The sequence below is a fragment of the Epinephelus moara genome, chromosome 7, assembly GCF_006386435.1.
Source record: "Epinephelus moara isolate mb chromosome 7, YSFRI_EMoa_1.0, whole genome shotgun sequence".
Classification (NCBI taxonomy): Eukaryota; Metazoa; Chordata; class Actinopteri; order Perciformes; family Serranidae; genus Epinephelus; species Epinephelus moara.
In genome coordinates this window covers 29,786,961-29,809,491 of record NC_065512.1, presented here as the reverse complement: position 1 = coordinate 29,809,491, position 22,531 = coordinate 29,786,961, and the positions used below count along the sequence as shown (strand labels likewise).

The following is a 22,531-nucleotide window of genomic DNA, read 5'->3' as shown; positions in this document are numbered from 1 at the left end:
TGTTGGAGATATCAGCAGATGCCTGCCTTCTCTTGCACATAATGGAAGTAGATGGCACTTGACCTGTGGTTTTCAAAGCGCCAAAACAAACAAACAAACAAACAAAAAAAACCCCACACATTTGAAAAACTTAACAGCAATGTCTCTTTCCAGAAATCATGACCTGATTACCACCGAGTGCCACTTAGTTACATTACATTCAAGTGAAAGCAGACATCTGTGGTCAATATCTCCAAACACTCTGCAACTTAAAACAATCTAGACTGTCTCTTTTGTAGTGAGTGTCTGTTACTGTCCCTGTGAACAATGAAACCAAGATGCATACTGGAAATTGGACTGGATTGTCGCTGTTTTCATTGTGACCATGCTGTGTGATCTGCTTTTGATGGAAAATTACCACTTATTAAAGCCAGTCTTTACAACCATAAGAATGTTTGTATATTTATATGTGAAGCCACAGCGGGCAGTTCACTTGCACAATAACCAAATAATAGCTTTAAACTGGGATTTCCGGCTTCATCAACATTCATCACAGCATTGCAGTAGCTGAAGTGGTTTAGAGATGGTAACCACAGGGGAATGATTTCATTTTGGGGTAGTTGTGTCAGGGGGTAAAAGAGACAAAGAACTGTTGTAAATAAATGATTCACTTTATTTGTTCCATTTTTTTTTATTGAAAAAGCTGCATCACCATGTTCTTGTACAAACTTCGAATGTCAAAGAGCACTGAAAGAAGCCACCACCCAGTGGAAGTATTAAATCTGGTGGTTATGGTTTCAGTGGATAAATGGATTTTAATGTAACATAACTATCTCACTACATAAGATTGATATGACTAGGATTACCTCATCATTAAAGCATGATGTAATGACACATATTGTTTTGTTCTCCTCTGCTATGAGGTTTGAAGTTGATTGTTCCTCTGCGAGACAAATTTTGCAATTTTCTGTTGTCATGGGCTCTAAGTTCAAGTTCAACACAGAAACATAATATTGTCAACGCCTCCACGGATAATGAGAAACCCACTCAAGGTGTGAAATTGCTGTCAGTGCTATATCAGATGACCTTTCCACCTCCTCACCTTTACGTGACATCGCCTTCCAACAAACATGTCCTTATATAGATGAGTGTATTCTGAGGGCTTAGGGGGGAGGAGATGAAGAGAAAGAGAGAACTCAGTGTGAGGATAGCTGTCACAGGCAGATTAGCTGTATATGCAGACAGATAGACAAGCAGATCACATTTACACCGTAGGCCTGTAATTGAAAACATATGTGGAGCTTCTCTGCTCAGAAGTGGTGTTTCCTCACAAAAGGCAAACAGTGCTTCAGTCAGTGTGACCTGCATGTACATCCTACTAAAGAAAATGACTCAGGCCTGAGTCTTATCAGTCTACTCTGATTCAGGAAAAGAAAAGAAACAAAAAACAACCTGTGTCACAGTATGTCTGCAAGCCAGCTGACGGATTTCCCATGCATGGGACAAAATGCAACAGATGGGTCCTATGACGCATCAAAATATGTTCCCCTATAACTGCTCATTGTGCAAAGCAACTGCCCAATAAAAGTTAGCGTTAACACAAATGTCACGGTCGAGCCAAATGATGCCAACATGAGATCTCTAACATCTTAAAAATGTGTCAACACCTCGTAGATTTCCTGACACACATAAGATAATCCACATGGCCACGGTTTGAGAGCCTGCACTCCCTTTTTCACCACAGCTTGATTGACTTAATTTGCCAGCTGACTGACCATTAATCTGTTTTACTGCTGTAACAGTTGAGCTCATACAGAGGAAGTCATGACACCCAGTGTGCTGTTTTTCATTTTTGTCAGGGATGGATCACTCTGAAAGCGAAGTGCTTTAGAAAGCGACCCACACTTCAAGTGTCAGAGACGATGTAGAAGGTTGCTTGAAGATTTTGTCTTCAGTTTTGCTTCTTTTTTTTATTGTTGGCATAACTGTAATGTGGGACATTTATTTTAAAAGAGCAGTATGTAACATTAAGAGCATATCTATGATTCAGAGTCTGAGCTGGGATTGTCTGTACATGGCTCTTAACATGGGGTTGGCTAAGCTGATGGTGCTAACAGCGGCAACAGTGTTAACAGAGATAACAGTGGCACCAGAGGGAGAACTGGGGGATGGGCGTTATGCTTCTGTAATGCTGCTGTTCCGCCACAGTGGGGCAGGACGGTGTTATCAGCTGTAACCATATGAGTGGCGTATAGAGCAGTGGCTATTAGCTACCCAGGGAGGACTGACATGCACTAACATGCAAGTGCGGCTATCACAACAAAAAACAGAAAAGCTCAGATTACAGCATACATAAGGGGGAGTGTGACTTCATTCTCTGCTCAGGTTTGTTTGCTGCTATGTTAACGCTCTAAATTTCGCATACAGAACCTTTAAAACTAGTCTGATGCATGCCTTAATTCCGAGATGGATTTAAGAGAGTCCCAAAACAACTGTTTCTGTTGTTGAAAAGAATCCAGGGAGTCACCATGCATGACGTTTCAACCTCAAAATTGTCTGGAGGTGACTAAAGACATGCCAGGAAGTTTGCACTCAGAGGCAAAACAAACAAGTGACTAGGCAGAATAGAAGCATTACTGTAGATTTCCATGTACAAAGTGGTCACTACTTGCAATATTTACAACAGAAAGTGCAACCAAAATGGAGGAAAGAGGACAAAGAGACAATATAAAAGTAAATGATCCCTTGCTGTGCCATTTGTAAAACCAAACACAAATGCCAACTGACTTTAAATTGGCTTTTCTAAAAATGTATCCATGGCTTTTCCCACTAAGCAACACAAAGAAGTACTGAAAAATGAGTACCTAATGTAAAAATGAGTAAGGTCAGGGACAGCAGAAGAGCGCCCCTCCCGCTTTATATGGTATTGAAGAGTTAAACTGGAGAAACAGATTTAAAATGAGCCATGGACAATGAATCAAGCATGCACAGGAGAAAGGAACTGATTACAACAGAAAAGAAAGAACAGAAATCGAGCCAGAGAGGAGAAGAGTGGAGCAGGAGTGCGAAAAAAATTGATCTCTTGATTTGCACATTACACAGGTTAACTTCCATCACAGAGGAACAATTTCAATAAAACTCCTGGACATATAAACACTTTCCAGACATTGAAAATTTAGGCTACTGGAGACTTTCCAGACACTGACGCCATTGACCTAATTCCTGCAGATCACATACGCGGACTCTGTAAAGCCAATATACTGCATAGCATCAATGGCCTGCACCAAGGTTGGGCTGCTTAAATAACACAAAGGCAGCTCTTGATGAGGATATCACATTGCAATGAAGACACACACACCTGGATTTTTGATGGTCGGTATGAATTTGCGCAAAATGAAGCGAGATAGGCTTCTCTTATAGTGAAAGAAACACTTTTTTCACCATCTCTCACATCTAAAAAATGATCATGTATGAGACAGGAGGAGCATGGTGTGTGTTTTTACAGCTGGAAACACAAAACCATAAAGCATCTTTACATTAAAACAATAAAATAAGAACCTTATATGGCTCCTTGTGCTGAAATTCATGGCTTCAAGCAACAACAAAAAAAATCACAAATTTTATTTAAATCAACTCTCAAACACACCTGGAACTCTTCAGACACAGTTTGGGCAAATGGTTGTATGAGTGACTAAGTCAGCACTAAAATTACAGGAGGTTTGAGTAGTTTACTAAAGGTGGATTTTCTTCAACACAGACAGCACAAAATAGCAGGGCTGCAGCAAGAGGGGTCCCAAACCCTTAACGTTTACAGCAAGTGGATGGCTCTGGGGCCAGGACCTTACATTTTCTGCATTATCAATCTGCTAATGGGGCGTTTTGGCATCATGACATCATATATCTTACAGTTTGTTTCCCTCAGTGTTGCAGGTTGCATGGAGACGAGCATGACATTTTTAAATAATCTCTCTGTTTTACCTCATAGTTTAAAAAATAGTATGAGGAAGAGCTTTTAATGTGGAATTTGTAACCATCTTTGTTTCGTAGAAAGTCTGCCTCTTGTCTTTGTGCGTGCTGCGTGGGAGTCGCTCTCTTTTTTGGACCTCCCTCCTCCGCCTGAAACGAAGCCATGCCCAGATAAATCACTCCCACAGACTGGTAACCTGCACACTGGGGCCGCAGACTGATTGGAGAGAGGAGCACACTGATCTGGGAGGTTGGAGCGCGGCGGAGGAAAATAAGAGCTGCATTGAATCCGAGTTCTCCGTCTCTGGTGACATACTCTTTTGCACAAGGAGCACCTGTACCCACATTCTGCAACAGCCGAGAGGGTCGCATTAAACAGTAATATGTCCGGCAGCACCATAGCCAGGGTGCTGGTTGCGCTCTGTATCGGGAGCGTGGTGAACTGCATGCCCAAAGTGAGACACAGGAGTCGGCGACAACCGCAGCAGCATCAGGTCTCCTCCGTCTCTCAGGGTAAGTGTTTTTTTGCCAACTTATGAATCACAAGAAGGATTTCGTGTGGCAGTAAATGTTTAGTTTACTGAGAGCCATCAGAGGCCACTTTACTTCAGTTTTAGGGTAAATGATGAAATTACAGCTAACATGCCACATAGTCTCTCGGGTGTATGTGAATCTGTTTGAGCGTCTTTGCAATGGAAACGATTGGGGCCCCATAGATTAGGTAATGCTTTTTGTATTGGATCTATAACAACAACAATCAGCGTCTTTAGTTGCTGATTTCTGGTTTTGGAGTCCCAACAATTTTTCGGATCTCCTCACTTCATCTGCGTGCGAGTGCCAATAATTAAAGCTTCACATAGAGAGAAAAGAAATGAAAACTCTTGGCTTCAGTTTTAAGGTTGTAAAAAGAAGAGATGGTCATTGCATGTGAAGTCATGAGATGTGAACAAAGAACATGCCTGCTGGGGGAGAGGAACAGTAAAGGTGCATTTAATTCTCCACTCTATGCAACTGATTTATTACTCAGCCTTGGGGGCCTTTGAAGCCAGCTTAACACATCTAGGGTCAGTTTCACAGACATGGGTGGAGCCTTGTCCCTCCAGTAAACTGTTTATTCCAGTGTATGGTTTACTTATTTTAGTGAATATATCTAGAAAGAAAAGTTTTGTCTTTTCCCAGAGAATACTGATATGTGTGTTTGGAAAATGACTATGCCTTAATCATAACTACAAGTATGGCTTCATTTGTCTTTCCACTTTGAAAAAAGGACATGGTAAGCAGGTACAGTGTTTGTGGATGTGTGAGGGATGGGTGGAGTGTGTTTTTTTTCTCTTGCTCACATTTTCCCTATGTGTTTAGCACAGGAGCAAAGGGAGGGGGGGTGCAGTTTATTTGACCTCCTGCTGCCTGATTCTAGCTCCAAAGTCTCATCAGCTGAATTTTTCTGTCTTTTTTTAGATGGTTGTATAGAGAGTGGCCAGTTCTACGGCATTAATGACCAGTGGGAGCGGCCATATTTGGGCAGCACTCTGGTCTGTACCTGCCATGGAGTCGCTGGCATCAAGTGTAAAAGCAAACCTGAAGGTAAAGTGTGTGTGTGCTGGTCTTTTAAACAGTGTCCAGAAAGCCACATCTCATGCATCATTTCACTCATCCTTTAGTAAAACACAAATCACATATTTTCTACTGTTTCCTCCCTGTAGCAGAGGAAAGGTGCTACGATAAGATCAACCAGCAGTCCTACACAGTGGGAGAAACCTATGAGAGACCCAAGGATGGCATGATCTGGGACTGTACCTGTATTGGATCGGGGAGGGGCAAGATCAGCTGCACCATTGCCAGTAAGTTTGTGTTTTTGTGTGTTTACTAAGATTGCCTGTTCTACACGGGGCTACGCCGCTGCCATTAACCATCCTAACCCCAGACCACACGTCCTAGCTCATGTAATTCTGTGTATATCCTGTTCTGCCAGACTGATGCCAGTAAACTGGTTAATCTCCATATTCTCCACAGCTGATTAGCAACTGGTGCTGTGCAGCTGTTAGCAGTTAGCCAGGTGGTTAGATAATGGGAGAAATGTCTGAGTGTGTGTTTCGATTTTTCTTTCCTTCTGCTCTCTGTCTGTGCAAACACACACACATGCAATCTCTTTCTAAAATTAAACCTTTTGTCCTTCTTTGTATCCAGATCGCTGCCATGAGGGTGGGGCTTCATATAAGATAGGTGACACCTGGAGGAGACCCCATGAGACAGGAGGCTACATGTTGGAGTGTGTCTGTCTGGGTAACGGCAAGGGAGAATGGACCTGCAAACCTGTCGGTGAGTCACTCAGACAGCCACTGACTAACAGACGGCTATGTTTATCTAGTGGGATTATTCATACTCTGGTGTTTCACAGCCAGTTAATGAATAAACTTATGTTTTAGGGAATTTTTGTATTAAGCATTTTGTACAAAAGGTTTGATTATTGAAAAAATAAGGTTTCAGTTATGAAGTAGCTTATGAGTCTCTGTTTCCTGCAGCTGAGCGTTGCTATGACAACTCAGCGGGAACATCCTATGTTGTCGGGGAGACATGGGAGAAGCCATACCAGGGATGGATGGTGGTGGACTGCACCTGTCTGGGAGAGGGAAGTGGACGCATCACATGCACGTCCAGAAGTAAGAAACCATTTATTTCTATCACTGTGCTAAAGCTGTGTATAAAAGATCTGCATCACATTAAAAAATCCGACTTCCAATGAATTAGTTGGAAGGGTCCATGTGATTTCTGTCACTCATTTGTTCAGGATCTCTATTTTGTATATCCTCTATGTACACCACTTGTTCAACAGCAGACGGGGAAAACTTCACAAGCAGGAAAATTAAGTTAAAGCCGGAAATCAAATTAATCACTGCTGTTTTCGAACAAGTCACATGTGTCAGTATACATAGCTCAGTTCTCATCAAATGCTGCACTCTCCAGCCTTCCTGGCAGAGCCAAAGGCATAGTGTATCTTGTGATTTGTTGCAGGATTTTCACAGGCTGTGGAGGAAATGTGGACCAGTTGTGTTTCCAATTAGGGACCATTTCTTGCATCCTTAATGATCCTGACTGATCTAATGCATGCAAATGAATGTTATTTCCTGACGACTTGTCACATGCAAGACTTCAGGGTGGCCTTAGACGTTTTTGTGGTGGAGGTTATCAATAAATTGTTGTCATGCATGTGTTCAGAAAGTTATCAACAAAGTCTCAAGGCACTAACATGAAAACAGCTGGTGGCCAGGAGGAATTCTCCACTGATTCGCTGCGGCCACACTGCAGTCTCACAGTTTCCATCTATTTCTAAGTAATTCCTCTCATTCACTTCTCCCCCAGATCGCTGTAACGACCAGGATACTCTGACCTCCTACCGTATTGGAGATACCTGGACCAAGTCAGATGTCCACGGCCACTTGCTCCAGTGTCTGTGCACAGGGAACGGCAGAGGGGAATGGAAGTGTGAGCGACATGCTTCACTTCACACCACTGGCCTGGGTGAGAAATGATAATGTCTATTTTTTTCTCTTCCCTCCCGCTCTCTGTGTGGAGAGAAGAATGTATACCAGAGACAGATGCTGTGAGGAGGGAGAGATAAGAAGTGTCCAAGTGTTGAAGTGAGAAAGACGTGTCTTGTAACTCATGACCATGACCTCATGAGAGTGAGACGTGGAGTAGGGGGAATGAAGAGGGAGGAATGAAACATGGGAAAGGAAGAGGGAGAATTGTGCTTGAAGTGGTTTGAAGTGATTATTGGGTGTGAGACAGAAACATATGCTCATCTTGACTCAGGGACAGTAAAAAACACTCTCTTTTTCTATGTGGCACATGGTGCACACCTCTTTACATTGAAATTAAAGCCAGACATTCATTACATCGGTACATTTGACAGTGTAACACATAGGCTACCTGTACTCCAGTAACAGCTGCATGTTCAGAGATGTTTATTCTTGTTTTTAATTAATTTTTATGGTTTAGCTACATCACCTCAGTAGGCGATTTTTATTATTGCTGCCCCTAACCCAGATCCAATGTTACATTCCAGGCACTGGGTCTCGTGTGATCACTAACATCCAGCCTGCAGTCTACCAGCCTGCCTCTGTGCCTGTGCTTCCTCAGGAGGGACCCTGTCGGTCAGATTCAGGACTTTCATACTTCATCGGCCAGCGCTGGATGAAGAATCAGGGAACCAAGCAGATGATCTGTACCTGTCTTGGCAGTGGAATCAGCTGTGAACAGTGGGGTAAGAGAGTTGCCTTATGTCTTTACAACTTGACAGCATTCATCAACAGTGGCCATAATTTTATGATAACTGTGTCAACTGGAATGCAACTCCTGTGGAGTTGTATGATAAGGGACACAAACTGACACCTGAATGCAACCGAGCTGATAAGCTCCTGGAGATACATGCATGTTGACATTATGTTTCGTCATATTTACTGTATCCTTATGTGTTCCTGTCTCCACCCAGACGGACCAGCTCCAGTTTATGGAGGCAACTCTGGAGGTCAGCCCTGCGTGTTTCCTTTTGTCTACAAGGGGAAGACCTACCACTCTTGTATCTCTGATGGACGCAGCGATGGACAGCTCTGGTGTTCCACCTCCTCTGACTTTGACAAGGACCAGAAGTATTCTTTCTGTACAGAGAGGAACGGTAAGCAGGTGTTTCGATATATTAGCAAAGGAATTTTGAGATGAAATTGCGAAGTTAGTTAACAAGGGGTGAATGTATGCTTTGTATGAAAACCTTGATTTGGAAGACTGCTTGAAAATCTACTCAGCTGTAACGTTAGCTAATTAGCGTTACTCTGTGAAGCTTGTGGCTAATGTCTAGTTAATATACTCCGAACGTACTACTTGTTATCGTTTTGACATAACAAACTTTGTCTTTTCACTGTTTAGAAATACCAACAATAGTATGTCTTTCTCTAAAAGATAATGTTCTTAGCTACGTAAGCTAGCTAGTATCTAGCATGGAAAAAAGGCAGCTAGCTTAGTGTGGTAATGCTAGTGTGTGTAAATAAAAGTTTAAAAGGGAGATTTAGCAACTTCCCACTGCTAGCTGTCTTTTGAACACATTAAATAACTGTTTAAGGATTTTAAAAGCTCCAAATTGAGACCGGGGCCAACTGTGGGTCAGTGACTGCAGTTACTGTGCTAACTGACTCTGTGAACCTAACCTGCTCGCTGGCAGGCTTTCTCGAACAAACACTGAGTTTCTGTCTGTCTCCTCCCTCTGACAGAGCCAGACACGCTTTTTCTTTTCCTCACTGATTCAGTCTGTATCAAAGCGCGTAACAAAGCGCATTCATTAGCTGAGTTTTAAGCGCCGTCAGTCTTTTCTTTGAACAGCAATTTTTTTCTCTTACATTAAAATATCACGCAGCATCAAGTCACCTCTAATCCCTGTACACAGATATCTGCATATATATGCTTTATCATCGTCAGACGATAGCCAGTATGTCCTTCTACACAAGACAGCTGTCAGTTTATTAGAGCACTTCTACTAAAAAGTTTATTGCATATCATGTGTAATCTCAGTTTAAATCATAGCAATAAAATGATTTAAAAAGTCTAAGGTTTGAATTATAAAAATCAGTAGGCCTATGCATTAATAATTATCTCTACTGCTCATTATGTGATTGGTTGCATTAATGGAACATAATCCCTATGATAATGGAGATTACATGTCAATATTCATGATGAGCAGGATGGTGGCGCAGCTGCAGGATAACATTGAGTTTTTAAAATGGGCTGCATATAATCTGAATGGGGTTTAATAGAATTTCAGTGGCTGTTTTTAAATGTACATTTGTTAAAGTAGCTAAAATAAAGTCACTGAACACTGTTGGGCCAAAAAATTCAAATAGATGTCTAAAATTTTAAATCTCTATTTTAGCCTCTACACCTTTTCGAGATCAAATCTCTAAACACATTATAACTGGATCAGATTGTGAGTTTACTATCATGTCTTTGTGTCTGATATATTATTCAAAAGTTCAACTGTATTTCTCATCTTCAGCTGCTGGCCCCTGTGTTTTTTCCCTGTCAGAATAAAGCTGTACAGTATATTTAAAATATAATGTAGGATATTACCTTATGATGAATTAATGGATAACACAGAATAAAAATTTTTTGTGTTAAATTATCAACACTTTTCCCAGCACAGTTCGCATATTCATGAGGTTCTGCCTCCAGTGCCTCAACAAGCAGCTGCATCACATCTGAAGCTTGTGGTTATGCATGGTATAAACCCATCTTGTTTATTGCTGTTATTGTTTTTTTCTTTTAACAGTGATTGTGGCAACACGAGGCGGTAATTCTAATGGTGCTCTGTGCCAGTTCCCCTACCTCTACAATGGCAGAAACTACACTGACTGTACTGCAGATGGACGAAGAGACGGCATGAAGTGGTGTGGCACCACAACAGACTATGATGGAGAACAGCGGTTCGGGTTCTGTCCCATGGCTGGTAAGTCTCTCTGTGTGTTTGCGTGCGTGGGTGGGTGTATGTGTGATGGAGAGAGAGGAAATGAAGGAGAGAGACTGCAAAATGCTGGAGCTGTAGTTGTTGGTGTTGTTTGAAGTTGTGTTGTACTGAAAGCACTTTTAGGCCAGACTAAACTAACGTAGAGTTCCTGGACAGTGAGACACCTGAGATCATGTGACGACCAAATGTCACTGTTGTTAAAATGTTTCATTTTCTAAGTCCAGACTGTAGCCTGAGACAGATCTTTCAAGATCTATTCACTCAAGTGTTTATCAAACGGTAGATTCTCAAAGGTTAATAGTGCCAACTTGTTATGGCAGGATGGCCAAAATAGAACGGTTGTAAATCAGCAGCTTGCTAGCCATGGGGGCCACTAATGTGATTAACACAGCTAATTGCAATGTCCCGCCCAGTCTTAAATAAAATGTCCCCGCCCAGTCTGAATCAATGAGTTAACATAGCCTTTGTATTGAGAGCACTCTTTGACGGTGAAAAGATTTGATATTTAATTTACATAAAAGCTATTATCAGTGTGATGAAAAAGGAGTTAGGGCTGATGGCGCAGACAAAATCTCATTTACAGTTCTTACACCTTTCAATTATAACGTTGCCAAAATCACACTGAAGCCAGTGCCTTGAAAGGAATGTGTTGTTGTGTTGTATAGGTGTCAATTAGGTCTCCATGGGTAACAAAAGAGGCTGAAGCCAGTGAAACACCAGGGGGTCACTGACACTACACTAACGTCTGTGAAGGAGTAATGAAATGGTAATAATGGCACTAACATGCCATCAAGATGAGAGTAAAACTATAAAAACCCAGAGGAATTATGTAGAGATCAGAGGTAATGCATTTTGATGTCCAAATAAGCTTAATAGTCTTATTTACAAAAACACATAATTATAGTGGGTATTGCCAGAACACAGCTAAGTGGTCACAACAAAAGTGAACTTGCTGTGAATATCCTTAAAGGAGGATCTAAGCTTGCTAAAGCTTTTTTTTTAAACATAATTGTAGAGGAACTCTGAGGTTTATTGTAGCCATTGTTTGAATTTAGTGTGTGCATGATGTGAGTGCAGTCAGATGTGGTGACACTGTAAAACAATATCCACAAATAGGAAGGAACGGTAGCTCTGATACACACAAAGAATCCCTCTAACTACTTTCTAAATCAAAGTAGAATTTGGTAGACTTCAAAGTAGACAGATAGAAGATGGAGTTGTCTATTTGGCAGCAGACTGTGAAATGTGGATGGTACACAGTGGAAACATCTACAGGACTTATCTGAGATAAAGTAGTCTTTGAATTCAAAGAAAAATGGAGCACCGGATTTATTTTATCTCATAAGCACTTATCTTTTGTAGGTTTTTTTGTAGTGTGGCAAGACAGATAGACGATCCTTTTAAGAAGTTCAGAAATTTATAACTTGTTTAACTCTGCTCTGAAATCAAAGGATTCTGCTGTGTGTAGGAGTTTGGAGTTGGCACATACACATGAAGACAGCCTATAGGATAGTAGTTGTGGTTTTTCCTGATGATTTTAACAAGTACATAGCAAGTGATTGGGTAATGGATTGTAGTAAATTTTACGTTTTCCTTTCAACACTATAAATTTCTTCAGAATTCCTTTACATACCTACTTCACCTACCCACCTACTGGCCGACACCCTGTTGTTAACAACACCCTGTCAAGATTTAAAGAGTGAAAAAAAAAGAGCGTTCATGCCCTTTAGCCAGTGTCATAGCAGGTTGTCTGTGTTTAACTCAGTCCAGCAGTCAAAGCAGCAGGGGGGCTTTGATATTGACATTAATGACTTCACGGGGATTGTCAAAACAAACATGGTACTTGAAATGTTAATGGCGGCGTTTAAAGAGCAGTAATAGTCTGGAGCCCCTTCTCCACCTGTGGCAGTCCTGCGGGAAGATGCCAGATAGGCTTATTTGGTGTCTGCGATTTGTTCATCTGATGGTAGGGCAGCAGTCTCCAGCTATGAGCCCACATCCAGGGTCCGCCTATATCAGTCCCTGTTCTGTTTTGCCTCGAGGAAAATGTTGTGGCTCTCCCTGGGCTGATGGCTGCAATGTCCAAACAGCCAGTTGAGTTTTAAGTTAGCCTTTCAGAGTCATTAAACCAATGGTTCAATTACAATACAAAAGCAGTGAGTGCCCTTAAAACATGGCTAAGTCGATGCCAAATACATTGAGACTGGGTTACTGTAGATTACTCCTTTGTAACTGGAACAGATTAAAGCAGGTTTTAAGCCTTTCAATGTCTGGAGAACAGACTTACACTTTTAAAATGTGAAAAGCATCAGATCAACCTCCAGCTTTAGACAACTGGAAAGGATGGGATAAAAACACACCCAGACATGGCCTTCAATCATTTTAAACTTAAGCCATACCCAGCACAAGAGAATCACTGTATAGCAGTTGAATAGAAAATCTACTGTGAGACAAAAATCACATATGTTTTGCACACAGTGTTGGGCTGTAATCCTGTAACACATGAACAACACACTGGATTGTATTCACTGACAAAGGCTTTGAGGAATTTATGCTTGAACTGTATTCATATTAAATTTATCACTAACCTTGTAATAATTATCATCTGTGTGCCTCAGCATAGTTTTTTATGATTACTAACAATATGAAATCACATGGCTTACATGTTGTCTACCAGCCCTTACTTATTCAAATGTCTAATGCTGCATTTCTGCTGCTCTACTCAATTTGACTCTCTCTTTATTGGTTTCCTATCAACAAAAGTTGTGAATGGTACCTGGTACTTTTTTTGGTTTGACCTTGGTCGAAGTTCCAAGCAAGCTGAGCTAATACTAGAGGCTGAGGTTAAAACACTTCAGTCTAATTATTGGTCAAAGAGAACTGTCATTTGTGCAACATGGCACCTTACACAAAAACCTGCCATTTTTACATAGCCAAGCTATTGTCAATAGCATCAGCAATTTTTCTATTCCCAGATTTTAAAAAAATGGCAGCGCGCAGAACTACACTATATGTTACGCCAAATGCTAGGCAATACACTAAGCTGTACACTGCCCCATACATTTGACAAAGTGTAGACGTTCTCTTTTGGGTTGCCGACGAAAAGGTTCAGCGAGTGTCACGTTGAATATGTCATGGCAGTTTCATCAGGTGCCAGGGCATACTATCCACAGTCAAAAACATTTTCAAAAAAAGGACCAGGTACCACAAGGGAGTTGAGTTGAGTTGGTCAAGCCAAACCATGCAGTGGAAATAAGGCATTTGTTAGCTCGAGCCCCAGGCCTGGCGCCTGCATATCTTAAACCAGCGCCCAGGTACTTGACTATTCTGTACCATGTCCTGAAAATCTCCAGCCCCTGTGCATCTGCCCCAAGCCACAGCCTTCGTGCATAGCCACCAAGTCCGAATGATCTGTATTCCCAGGGACAAGATGGTCTGGCTCTGGTCCATATTCTGCTTGGCATAGAAAAGTCCGGGCTGGGCTCCAAGACAGCAGACCTGCCCTTTATCTCCACCTTCCTACCCTATATGGAGAGTTTATCAGATATGTACACGGCTTGCATAGCAGCTTTGTCTGCCTCTCTAGCTTTACAAGTCTTACAGTCTTTTAGTCTGCAACTGACTCATCTGTTTCAATGGTAAATGCCAGTATTTCCCACCATTGTTCAGTCAAGTGCTTTTTTGTAAGCTATGCTGCTGTATTCCTTCCTGTAATTTGGATACGGGTCAAAACTTAAAAAAGAGGTTTGAATCTGCACTGAAAGAACCATTAATGTGAAGAACTCTTTTCAACAGTAAAATGCTATAAACATTTTCAACAAACCAGACTTGCAGTGAAGAAACATAGTACTATATAAACAGAAGCACTTTCTTTTCCTTGCACACACAAACACACTCACATATACACACACATTAAGGTCTCTGCCTATCCTACCCACCTTCACAAACTTTCTATCTTTCCTGATTAAAAACTACTCACTCTTTTGATTACCGGAAAACATATGGTGAACACCCAGAGTCATTCATACACACAAGGACACGAACCAGCTGTTTCTGGCTTTCAGTCCAGGAAAATCTTCTTCTTTTCTATGGACACAGGTGTTCTGTGGTGGTTGTATCCTCTGTGGCCTTGTGTAGTAATTGTAGGGTACAATCTGTGATCTCCAAGGGGGATCATTCATCATAGTGTGTTTGTATCTGTTTTTATCTGGTTGCCAGTTTGCACTGCTTGTGTTACTAACAACTCTGTGTGGTGTGTTTATATGTATTTGGTTGCCTGCCTGATTATTTTGTTTATAGTTCAATTTGTGTTTTCAGCTAAAGATGTGTATGAGTTTGCTCCACTTTTCTGCATCAGGGTGAATCAGATCCAAACATATTAGTTTCTGCTTTTGTAACTGGTTTTGTCCTGTGTGTTCTAGCCCATGAAGAAGTGTGCACGGCCAGTGAAGGGGTGATGTACCGCGTGGGAGACCAGTGGGACAAACGGCACGATGTTCTGGGTCACATGATGAGATGTACCTGTGTTGGCAATGGCAGAGGAGAATGGAGTTGTGTTGCCTACTCCCAGCTTAAAGGTGTGTGTGTGTTCCCGTGTGGAAGAAAAGGTGATTTAGAGTTGCTGTTGTAGGAGTGTTTGTGTCACCGTGTGTGGGGTAATAATTAGAGTAAAATTAGAATCCTCTGAGTGAAGAGGTGAAAGGTCAGGTGTAATATAATCACTCACCTGGCAAGAGGTTAAAAAATGAGCCTGCACACCTGCACTTAATGAGGCTTCAGTTGCACCTGCAACACCCCCAATCCACCCCCTCAAAGAACACACACAAGCACAGACAGACGCTGTTCAGAGGAGCAACTGTGCAAAAGTGACGTATCAAGACAAGAAGTTTAGTTTTGCATTTTCTCCTCCATGTCGTCATGTTTTTACATATCTGTGTTTGTGTGTTGCAGATCAGTGTATTGTGGATGGTCTGACCTATGAGGTGAACCAAACCTTCACCAAGCAACATGACGAGGGCTACACCATGAACTGCACCTGCTTTGGACAGGGACGTGGTCGCTGGAAGTGTGATGCCATTGGTGAGTTTACCATGTTACGTGCATGTTATGTTGTTGTTTAATTTTTTTGTAAATTATTTGATGATTCTATATATTTATGTGTCACTTTCACACATTAATTTTCAGTGCTTGTTAAAAATGTTAATAATTCATGACATGTAAAGAATGATGTTTGAGGGAAGCAGCATGGTCCCCATTGCATGACCTGGTTTTATGTGACTCTGTCCTCAGATCAGTGCCAGGAGCCTGAGACGAGAGCCTTCTATCAGATCGGAGAGTCTTGGGATAAAGTCATCCAAGGAGTCTTGTACAAGTGCTATTGCTACGGCAACAGCATTGGAGAGCTCAGCTGCGAGCCCCAGCAGTCCTACCCTGGTAAGATATTAAATATACATTAGGGTTGGCAGTGCATTTATACTGTGTATACAGTAAGACGATATACATTTGTCACCCGTCAGAGCTTTTGCCATTCTGTGGAAGCTATGCCTTTGACATATCTGGTTGTAAAAGGCCTTGCTTGTAGAGTTTCCACCCTGCTCAGAAAAATTAGCATGTTATTCTTATTATATTGGCTAATGATGACAGAGGAGGGCCACACACAATGACAAGAGGCCACCTTATTTACAGAAGATTGGAAAGCAAATGTTTTCAGCCATTTGGCCTTCATCAGTGTTGCAAATCAGCTGTAGCACTGTGTTATGGCACTGCTATCTATATTTTTTCTGTTAATTCAGAAAATGTACAGACTATACATATTGATATTGCAACAAGGATTTTATTCATATTGCATATCCCGCTAATACGCATGGAGAAATGTCCTGTCTGTCTCTTACAATCTTGAGTTTGTTTATGTTTTTCCCACCCGCTCAGCTTTTTCAGAGAAAAAAGTCCCGTCCTTATCCTGTCCCTATGACTGCTGATGCTATTTCTGTTCCTGTTTATATTTTTTTTATGTGGACTGCTGTATTGTGAGGTGGCACCTCTGGTTATCTAATTTTAGTGTTGGTAAGTTGTTGAAGCTTGGAGTTTTTCAAACAGGAAAGCCAGGTTGATGGCGATGCGAATTCTGGTGTTGTACAGGATAAAGACCGGACACAATGTTCACAGTAGCTGTAAAATAGATTTTTAATCCTAAATAAGGATGTGTTCAGTAATATTTTGGGAAAATGAGCTAACTTTATAAAAAAAACCCTCCAACTCCTGCAGGGTGGAATTCGTGTGTAAGTCACCTCAAAATTTAGCCCCTTGACTTTGATGTCAAACAGACAGAGAAGGGAGGGGGTGTGATTTCCTCTTTAACACAAGCACCCCCAACTCTAAGCCTTTGTTCTTGCTAGCATGTGGTACATCCCCTGTGCTGTTGCCACAGCTGTACAAAACACCACAGTGCATGTGTGTGTATACACCTCCCCTACAAACACACCTACCACATGCACACCTTTAAAGCCTGTTGAACAACAGTTTCCAATTTTGTGGATTTTAGCAATCACTTTAAATTTAAACTCATGTCTTAGAGTTTAAGCCCTTAGCCACTATAATTTAGAATAAAGTCATGCTTCATTACACTACATTATACAGCCTTGATGGTTAAGTTAGCTCATTCCTGCTGACCTGAAACCAAGCTTGGCTAGACAGCATCGCTCACAACTTTTTTACAGAAGAAGCTCTCTCACAGTTTTGTCTTGACTTTAAGTTTTATCCTGTATATGTCTGTGTCCCTTCACAGGCTTTGTTGTTTACTTGTTAGTATTCTGCCCTCTTTATTATAACAACTGACCATGTTCTGCAACTTGCTGTATGGCATCCCCCACTAAAACAACACGTAATGTTTCCATACTATTCCCATTTCCCCTGATTTTTGGCAAATCAAGAACAATGGTAGTGGAAATAAAACTTGAGATTCAACAAGTCTTTCGTAAAGGAACATTTGAACTATTACTTGTTTGCTGTGTGTGTGAAGCAGGTTGACGGGAGATACAAAATGTAGGGCAGTATTCCTCCGTAAGTGGCTATAATAGCAACCAGCTGTGAACTTGCTGTGTGTGTGTGTGTGTGTGCTTAGGCATACAAAATACAGCATGCTAAGATTTAAGGGCAGCAGCAGGCAAATCTAGACTCCAAGTCACTTGGCTCACTGCGTGAAACACCATAAAAGGTAAAAATGGAAAACCCAAGTGAGGGTTTTTTTTAAGGGTTTTCACAAGTCTCAGATTTGGCACTACATTGATAACATCGTCTAAAATTATGTTGTTTTCTTTTCTGTGGTCTGCGTTAATCTCCCCTTGTCTGGAGTGTAATTTTAATCTTCAATCTTTCAGGGCTTTTCTTATTGTTAGGATGGCTCTCAGCATTACTTCCCTTTACTCTGGTCCTTATCACCACCTTGCTGCGCATCGATCTTTATCAAGAATGAATGTTTTGTCTGCAAAGTCAAGGGGGATGTGAGCATGTATGTATGTGTGTTTGTGCTTATACACTTCACAGATGTGTGTATGTATTGCTGGGAGTAAGTGCATGTGCACATGCAGCATATCCACTGCAAGTGTGCATCCGTTTTCATTTGCGTCCCACATCTGATTCTATGTAACCCTTACCCTCGCCAGTGGCCTGTGGGTCTGTGGGTCTGTAATAGGCAGTAATTGGTCCCAGATTGTTTTTGAGGTTTGTGTATCTGCTAGCAACTTCTGGTTAACCGAGCCACTTGCTCAGAAACTTTGATTACAGGTCTGCTATTTGGAAAAGTGGTTAGAAAACCTCAGTTCTTTATAGAAGCTACCAGTTTCTATCAGCACAGCTTATGTCAGGAGTCTGCTTGCCACATGACTTCTGTTTACATTAAAGATGACTTGATACCCTTTTGTGCATTTCCGAAACCAGCAAAGATACTACAAGCTCATATCATGATATCATTTTTCTTTCTTTGCTAAGTTTTATCTTTGCGATTGATACACTTTAGCCTGGACCGCTACTTTTTGCAACACAGAATCCAAGTTTATCCAGATGTAGTAATTACACAATACATGTTTGAGCTCCTGTCGGCTACAGTGCTTACAATTACAAAGTTTTCCAAGGAATCCACTAACATTCGTGCATAGATGTGGGACGGCTGTTAAAGACTCGAGGTGTTCCACTAAGAAACATCGAAACCCACGTTTGTAGAGCTAAAAGGGGCTTTTACAGCACAATAAATGCCATAATTTTGTGTTATCAACTTGGCTGCATCGTTTTCACAAGACATTTTCTCACACTCAATTGCTTCCAACAATTTTTGTTTTTTTTTAAGTATACTGTTGTTCTTGGATGCTTCTTGTTTGCAGAACTTTCTCATATTTTGTGATGCATCTGCAAGTGTTTTTAAACCTATCGATGTCTGTCACATGAGGTCATACAAGTATTTCCATGACAAAACCCTTTATTATAATAATTGTTCAGATGTTAAACTCTCTTTAGTTTCATTAGGCTTGCAATTTTTAATGTCAAAAGGACCTTAGGTTAGAGATATGGGATTACAGGACAGTCAGAGAACTGGGAACATTAACACAGGGAGCTGTTTTCACTGTGAAATTCATCCACTATATTTACACGATCTATTTTTAAAGTCTCCTCTAAATGCTGCTCTTTTACAAATGAACTATCCCTGCAGCAAAATAGCTCGGTCCAAGACAACAGAGAAGTTCAGAGAACATGATGAAATCGAGGAGGTTAAAGAAAGAGAAAGTAGAGTAAAAGTCTTCTCTCCTCCAGCTGTTGAAATCTGGGCTGGAATCTCACAGGGACTTGTTAGTTTTCCCTCACCCTATCTGTGTTCTGTTCAGGAGAACACTGCTGCACACTCACTGATACTCACTCACTGTTGTGTTGAGTTATATAAAACTGCAGGTTTCTTAAATTTGTAGAAGAGGCAGTATCTCACCGTCTCCCTATCTCACCATTTTATGTCTGCTTGCCAAAATTAAGATTTGACTAAGATATTTGATATTAACACCATTGAAAGTGTCTCCTCTCTGTTAAAGCTGTGCACAGTATCACATTATGATGTTATCTTTACAGTAGACGATGAAACTCCTGATCTGTTCAGTTTTGTTCTGTATTACAGCTCACCCCTTTTTCTTTGTTCTCTTTCTCTGTCAGGTGGCAATCGTCCAGTCCAGGTCATTATAACTGAAACTGGAAACCAACCCAACTCCCACCCCATTCAGTGGAATGCCCCATCGTCTGCTCACATCACCCAGTACATCCTCAAATGGAAAGTGGTGAGTTTTCTAAATGAGCTTTACAAAGAAACGAAACCTCTTCTTGTTTCTCTCTACATGGATCTGATGCTGACATAGTCCCGATTGAGATATCTGACGTTCAACTCCTGTTCTGCATGCTTATTTTTCTAACATCCATCATCACATTTTTCAGAAAAACTCTCAGAACCCATGGACAGAGGTGATGATCCCTGGCCATCTGAACTCCTACACCATCTCTGGTCTGAAGCCAGGCATCACCTACGAGGGTCAGCTAATCAGCGTGTTGCGGTTTGGAGCCCAAGAGGTCACGCGCTTTGACTTCTCCACCAATTATGGATCACGTGAGTTGAGAATGTTGAAAGATCTCATTTACCAACAGTACTGACCATTTTTTTGGCTGCTTTTTCAATGCAGTCTAGTTCAGACATAGGTATTTTTTTGTGCATATGCCCTTGTTAGCAAAATACATAATATGAAAGATGAAATTAAAGACAGGGATCTGGAAATGTGCATGCAGCGTCTTGAAAGGGCGATGTTCTGTGTGCTCTTTTATTCTGTTCAGGGCCTTTCATTTTATTTAACCAGGAAGTCCTCACTGAGATTTTAAAACTTTTTTCCCCAGAGTGTCCTGGGCAGTGTTGCCAGTTCTGATCTCAGAGGCAGCAAATAGCCAACTCTCTTATTTTCCATGTCTGTCTTTCTCTGCTTCTCCTGTAGTTGCGACATCACAAGGCGAGACCACCCAGCCTCCGCCTGTGGTTGACATCTCAGAGTCGGTGACCGAAATTACCTCCAGCAGCTTTGTCATCTCCTGGGTTTCCGCCTCTGACACAGTTTCTGGTTTCAGAGTAGAGTATGAGCTCAGTGAGCAGGGACAGGGAACTGGACAACCCCTGGTGCTAGGTAAGAGCAGTTAAACACATATACAAACTGAGCTGTATATACATATACCAAAATACGCTTGGGTGGGAATGGATGGTGGCAAAAATATTGTGCATTATAATTTGGCCTGATGTCCAAATAATGGACATTATACCAAGATAATACTCTTAATTAAACTGTCTTTATGTGGCTGCTTTAAGTATGAAAGCTGATGTGTTAATGCAGTCTATATTTCTCCTATCAGACTTGCCCCATACAGCTACCTCAGTGAACATTAATGAGCTTCTGCCTGGAAGGAAGTACACTATCAACGTCTATGAGGTTACAGACTCCGGAGAGGACAACCTCATTCTCACCACTTCACAAACCACTGGTGAGTAGGCACATACACACACACACTTTCTCCCAGCTTATATTTTGTTCTTTCCCATTCTCACAAAAATGCTGCTGCTAGCCTCAAATGTTGTTTGAAATCCCAGACCTGCAAGCAGCCTAACGAACATGTGCCGGTGGACTATAAATCAAGGGATCCAGTAAAAAAGAGGCAGTGGTTGTAATTTTCCTTCTCACACTTACACCCCATTTTGTTCCACAGCACCTGATGCTCCTGCTGAGCATGAAGTGGATGAGGTGGGAGAGACTTCCATACAGATCAGCTGGGAAAAACCACTGGCTCCCATCACTGGTATGACACACAGCACTGCCAAAAAATATTTTGTTGCTACTTTGAAGCCCTGCTTCTTCATCTGTGACAGTCACACACACGCAATGAACCATATGGTCTCTTCGTCCATGCAGGCTATCGTGTCGTTTACACACCATCCGTAGAAGGTGAAAGCACGGAGCTGACTCTCCCTGACACGGCAACATCTGTGACTCTGAGTGACCTTAAACCCGGGAAGTTGTACAACATCAGTATCTACTCTGTGGAGGACAGCCTGGAGAGTGAGCCTATCTTTGTTCAGGTCAACACCGCTGGAGATCCACTGCCAGGTAAAAAACCTGTGTACTTTGCTAGAGAGCCTCTGTATACCTTTAAAGGTGCAAGTCCTAGTATTTGCCAAAACAATGTATTTGGTGAGAGAAAATTGCTGGCACTTTAAAAGCATCCACTACCCCTCCAGGAACTACAAAAATGATTAAAGCAAAAATATAGAGAGTCACACACTATGGGAAAGTCTGTCCCTTGTTTCTTTTAGCACCACCAGGAGTTGTTGGGCAGCGGTCTGCCTATTAGGTGATTCTGATCCTTAAATATCCTCATTTGATCCTGTGTCCCCCTGCTCTGCTCTATGTTCAAATGAACTTGACTTATTACTCTTGTCATAAGGGCTCCCTCCAGATCAATCTGCAAGTCATCCTGTGGCGTCGTCACTGATCTATGTAGAAGTTTCCAATTCTTAATACTCAAAGTTTAGAGTTTTCCAATGGAAAGTGAAGTCATTGAGTTCACAGCTGTTGCACTCCTATTCTGCTTGACTGGAGTTATGTAAAACTTTTTAGTCTGCCAGGTCGAACATGCTGTTGGGCCAGTTGAGCAGATGCTGGAAAAGTGTGTGTGTGGGTATGTGTGTGCTTGTTTGTACAGTCTGTGTGATGGAGTAAAGATGCATGACCTAATTAAGAGTGTGTGCTGCCATCTTCGGACAGACAAGTGAATCCCCCCTCCGCTGTGGCAGATGTAAACTATGACAAATGGACCACGGCTGCTGTCTGCACATAAGCTGTCTGAGCTGCACCCGTCACTGGCTTAGAGTGACGAGTGCAGAGTTGGTGCTGTCATGATAGTTGTAATTTAGATGATTTATAAAATATTAAAGCTCAGAGCTTCCTTAAGGTTCATGATCAGCTGCACCTGATTTTCTCTTTCCTTTCCTTATTGTCTCATCAAGACTGATGT

The 22,531-nt window shown here is 41.6% G+C and overlaps 1 protein-coding gene across 3 annotated transcripts in view; it reads left to right on the top strand.

Moving 5' to 3' along the window:
• Positions 1–4,152: 4,152 nt before the first annotated feature.
• fn1a (fibronectin 1a) overlaps positions 4,153–22,531 on the top strand; it is a 34,038-nt gene continuing 15,659 nt past the window's right edge. For all 3 annotated transcript variants that reach the window (XM_050048686.1, XM_050048685.1, XM_050048687.1), the window contains exons 1-18: positions 4,153–4,458; positions 5,404–5,529; positions 5,649–5,786; positions 6,133–6,264; positions 6,468–6,605; positions 7,306–7,464; positions 8,012–8,209; positions 8,438–8,620; positions 10,262–10,438; positions 14,878–15,033; positions 15,407–15,535; positions 15,746–15,889; positions 19,646–19,767; positions 19,922–20,090; positions 20,467–20,652; positions 20,876–21,004; positions 21,227–21,316; positions 21,430–21,624. In XM_050048686.1, coding sequence (XP_049904643.1) covers positions 4,329–4,458; positions 5,404–5,529; positions 5,649–5,786; positions 6,133–6,264; positions 6,468–6,605; positions 7,306–7,464; positions 8,012–8,209; positions 8,438–8,620; positions 10,262–10,438; positions 14,878–15,033; positions 15,407–15,535; positions 15,746–15,889; positions 19,646–19,767; positions 19,922–20,090; positions 20,467–20,652; positions 20,876–21,004; positions 21,227–21,316; positions 21,430–21,624 — 2,701 coding nt within the window. In that variant the 5' untranslated portion in view covers positions 4,153–4,328. The remainder of the gene's footprint in view (positions 4,459–5,403; positions 5,530–5,648; positions 5,787–6,132; positions 6,265–6,467; positions 6,606–7,305; positions 7,465–8,011; positions 8,210–8,437; positions 8,621–10,261; positions 10,439–14,877; positions 15,034–15,406; positions 15,536–15,745; positions 15,890–19,645; positions 19,768–19,921; positions 20,091–20,466; positions 20,653–20,875; positions 21,005–21,226; positions 21,317–21,429; positions 21,625–22,531) is intronic.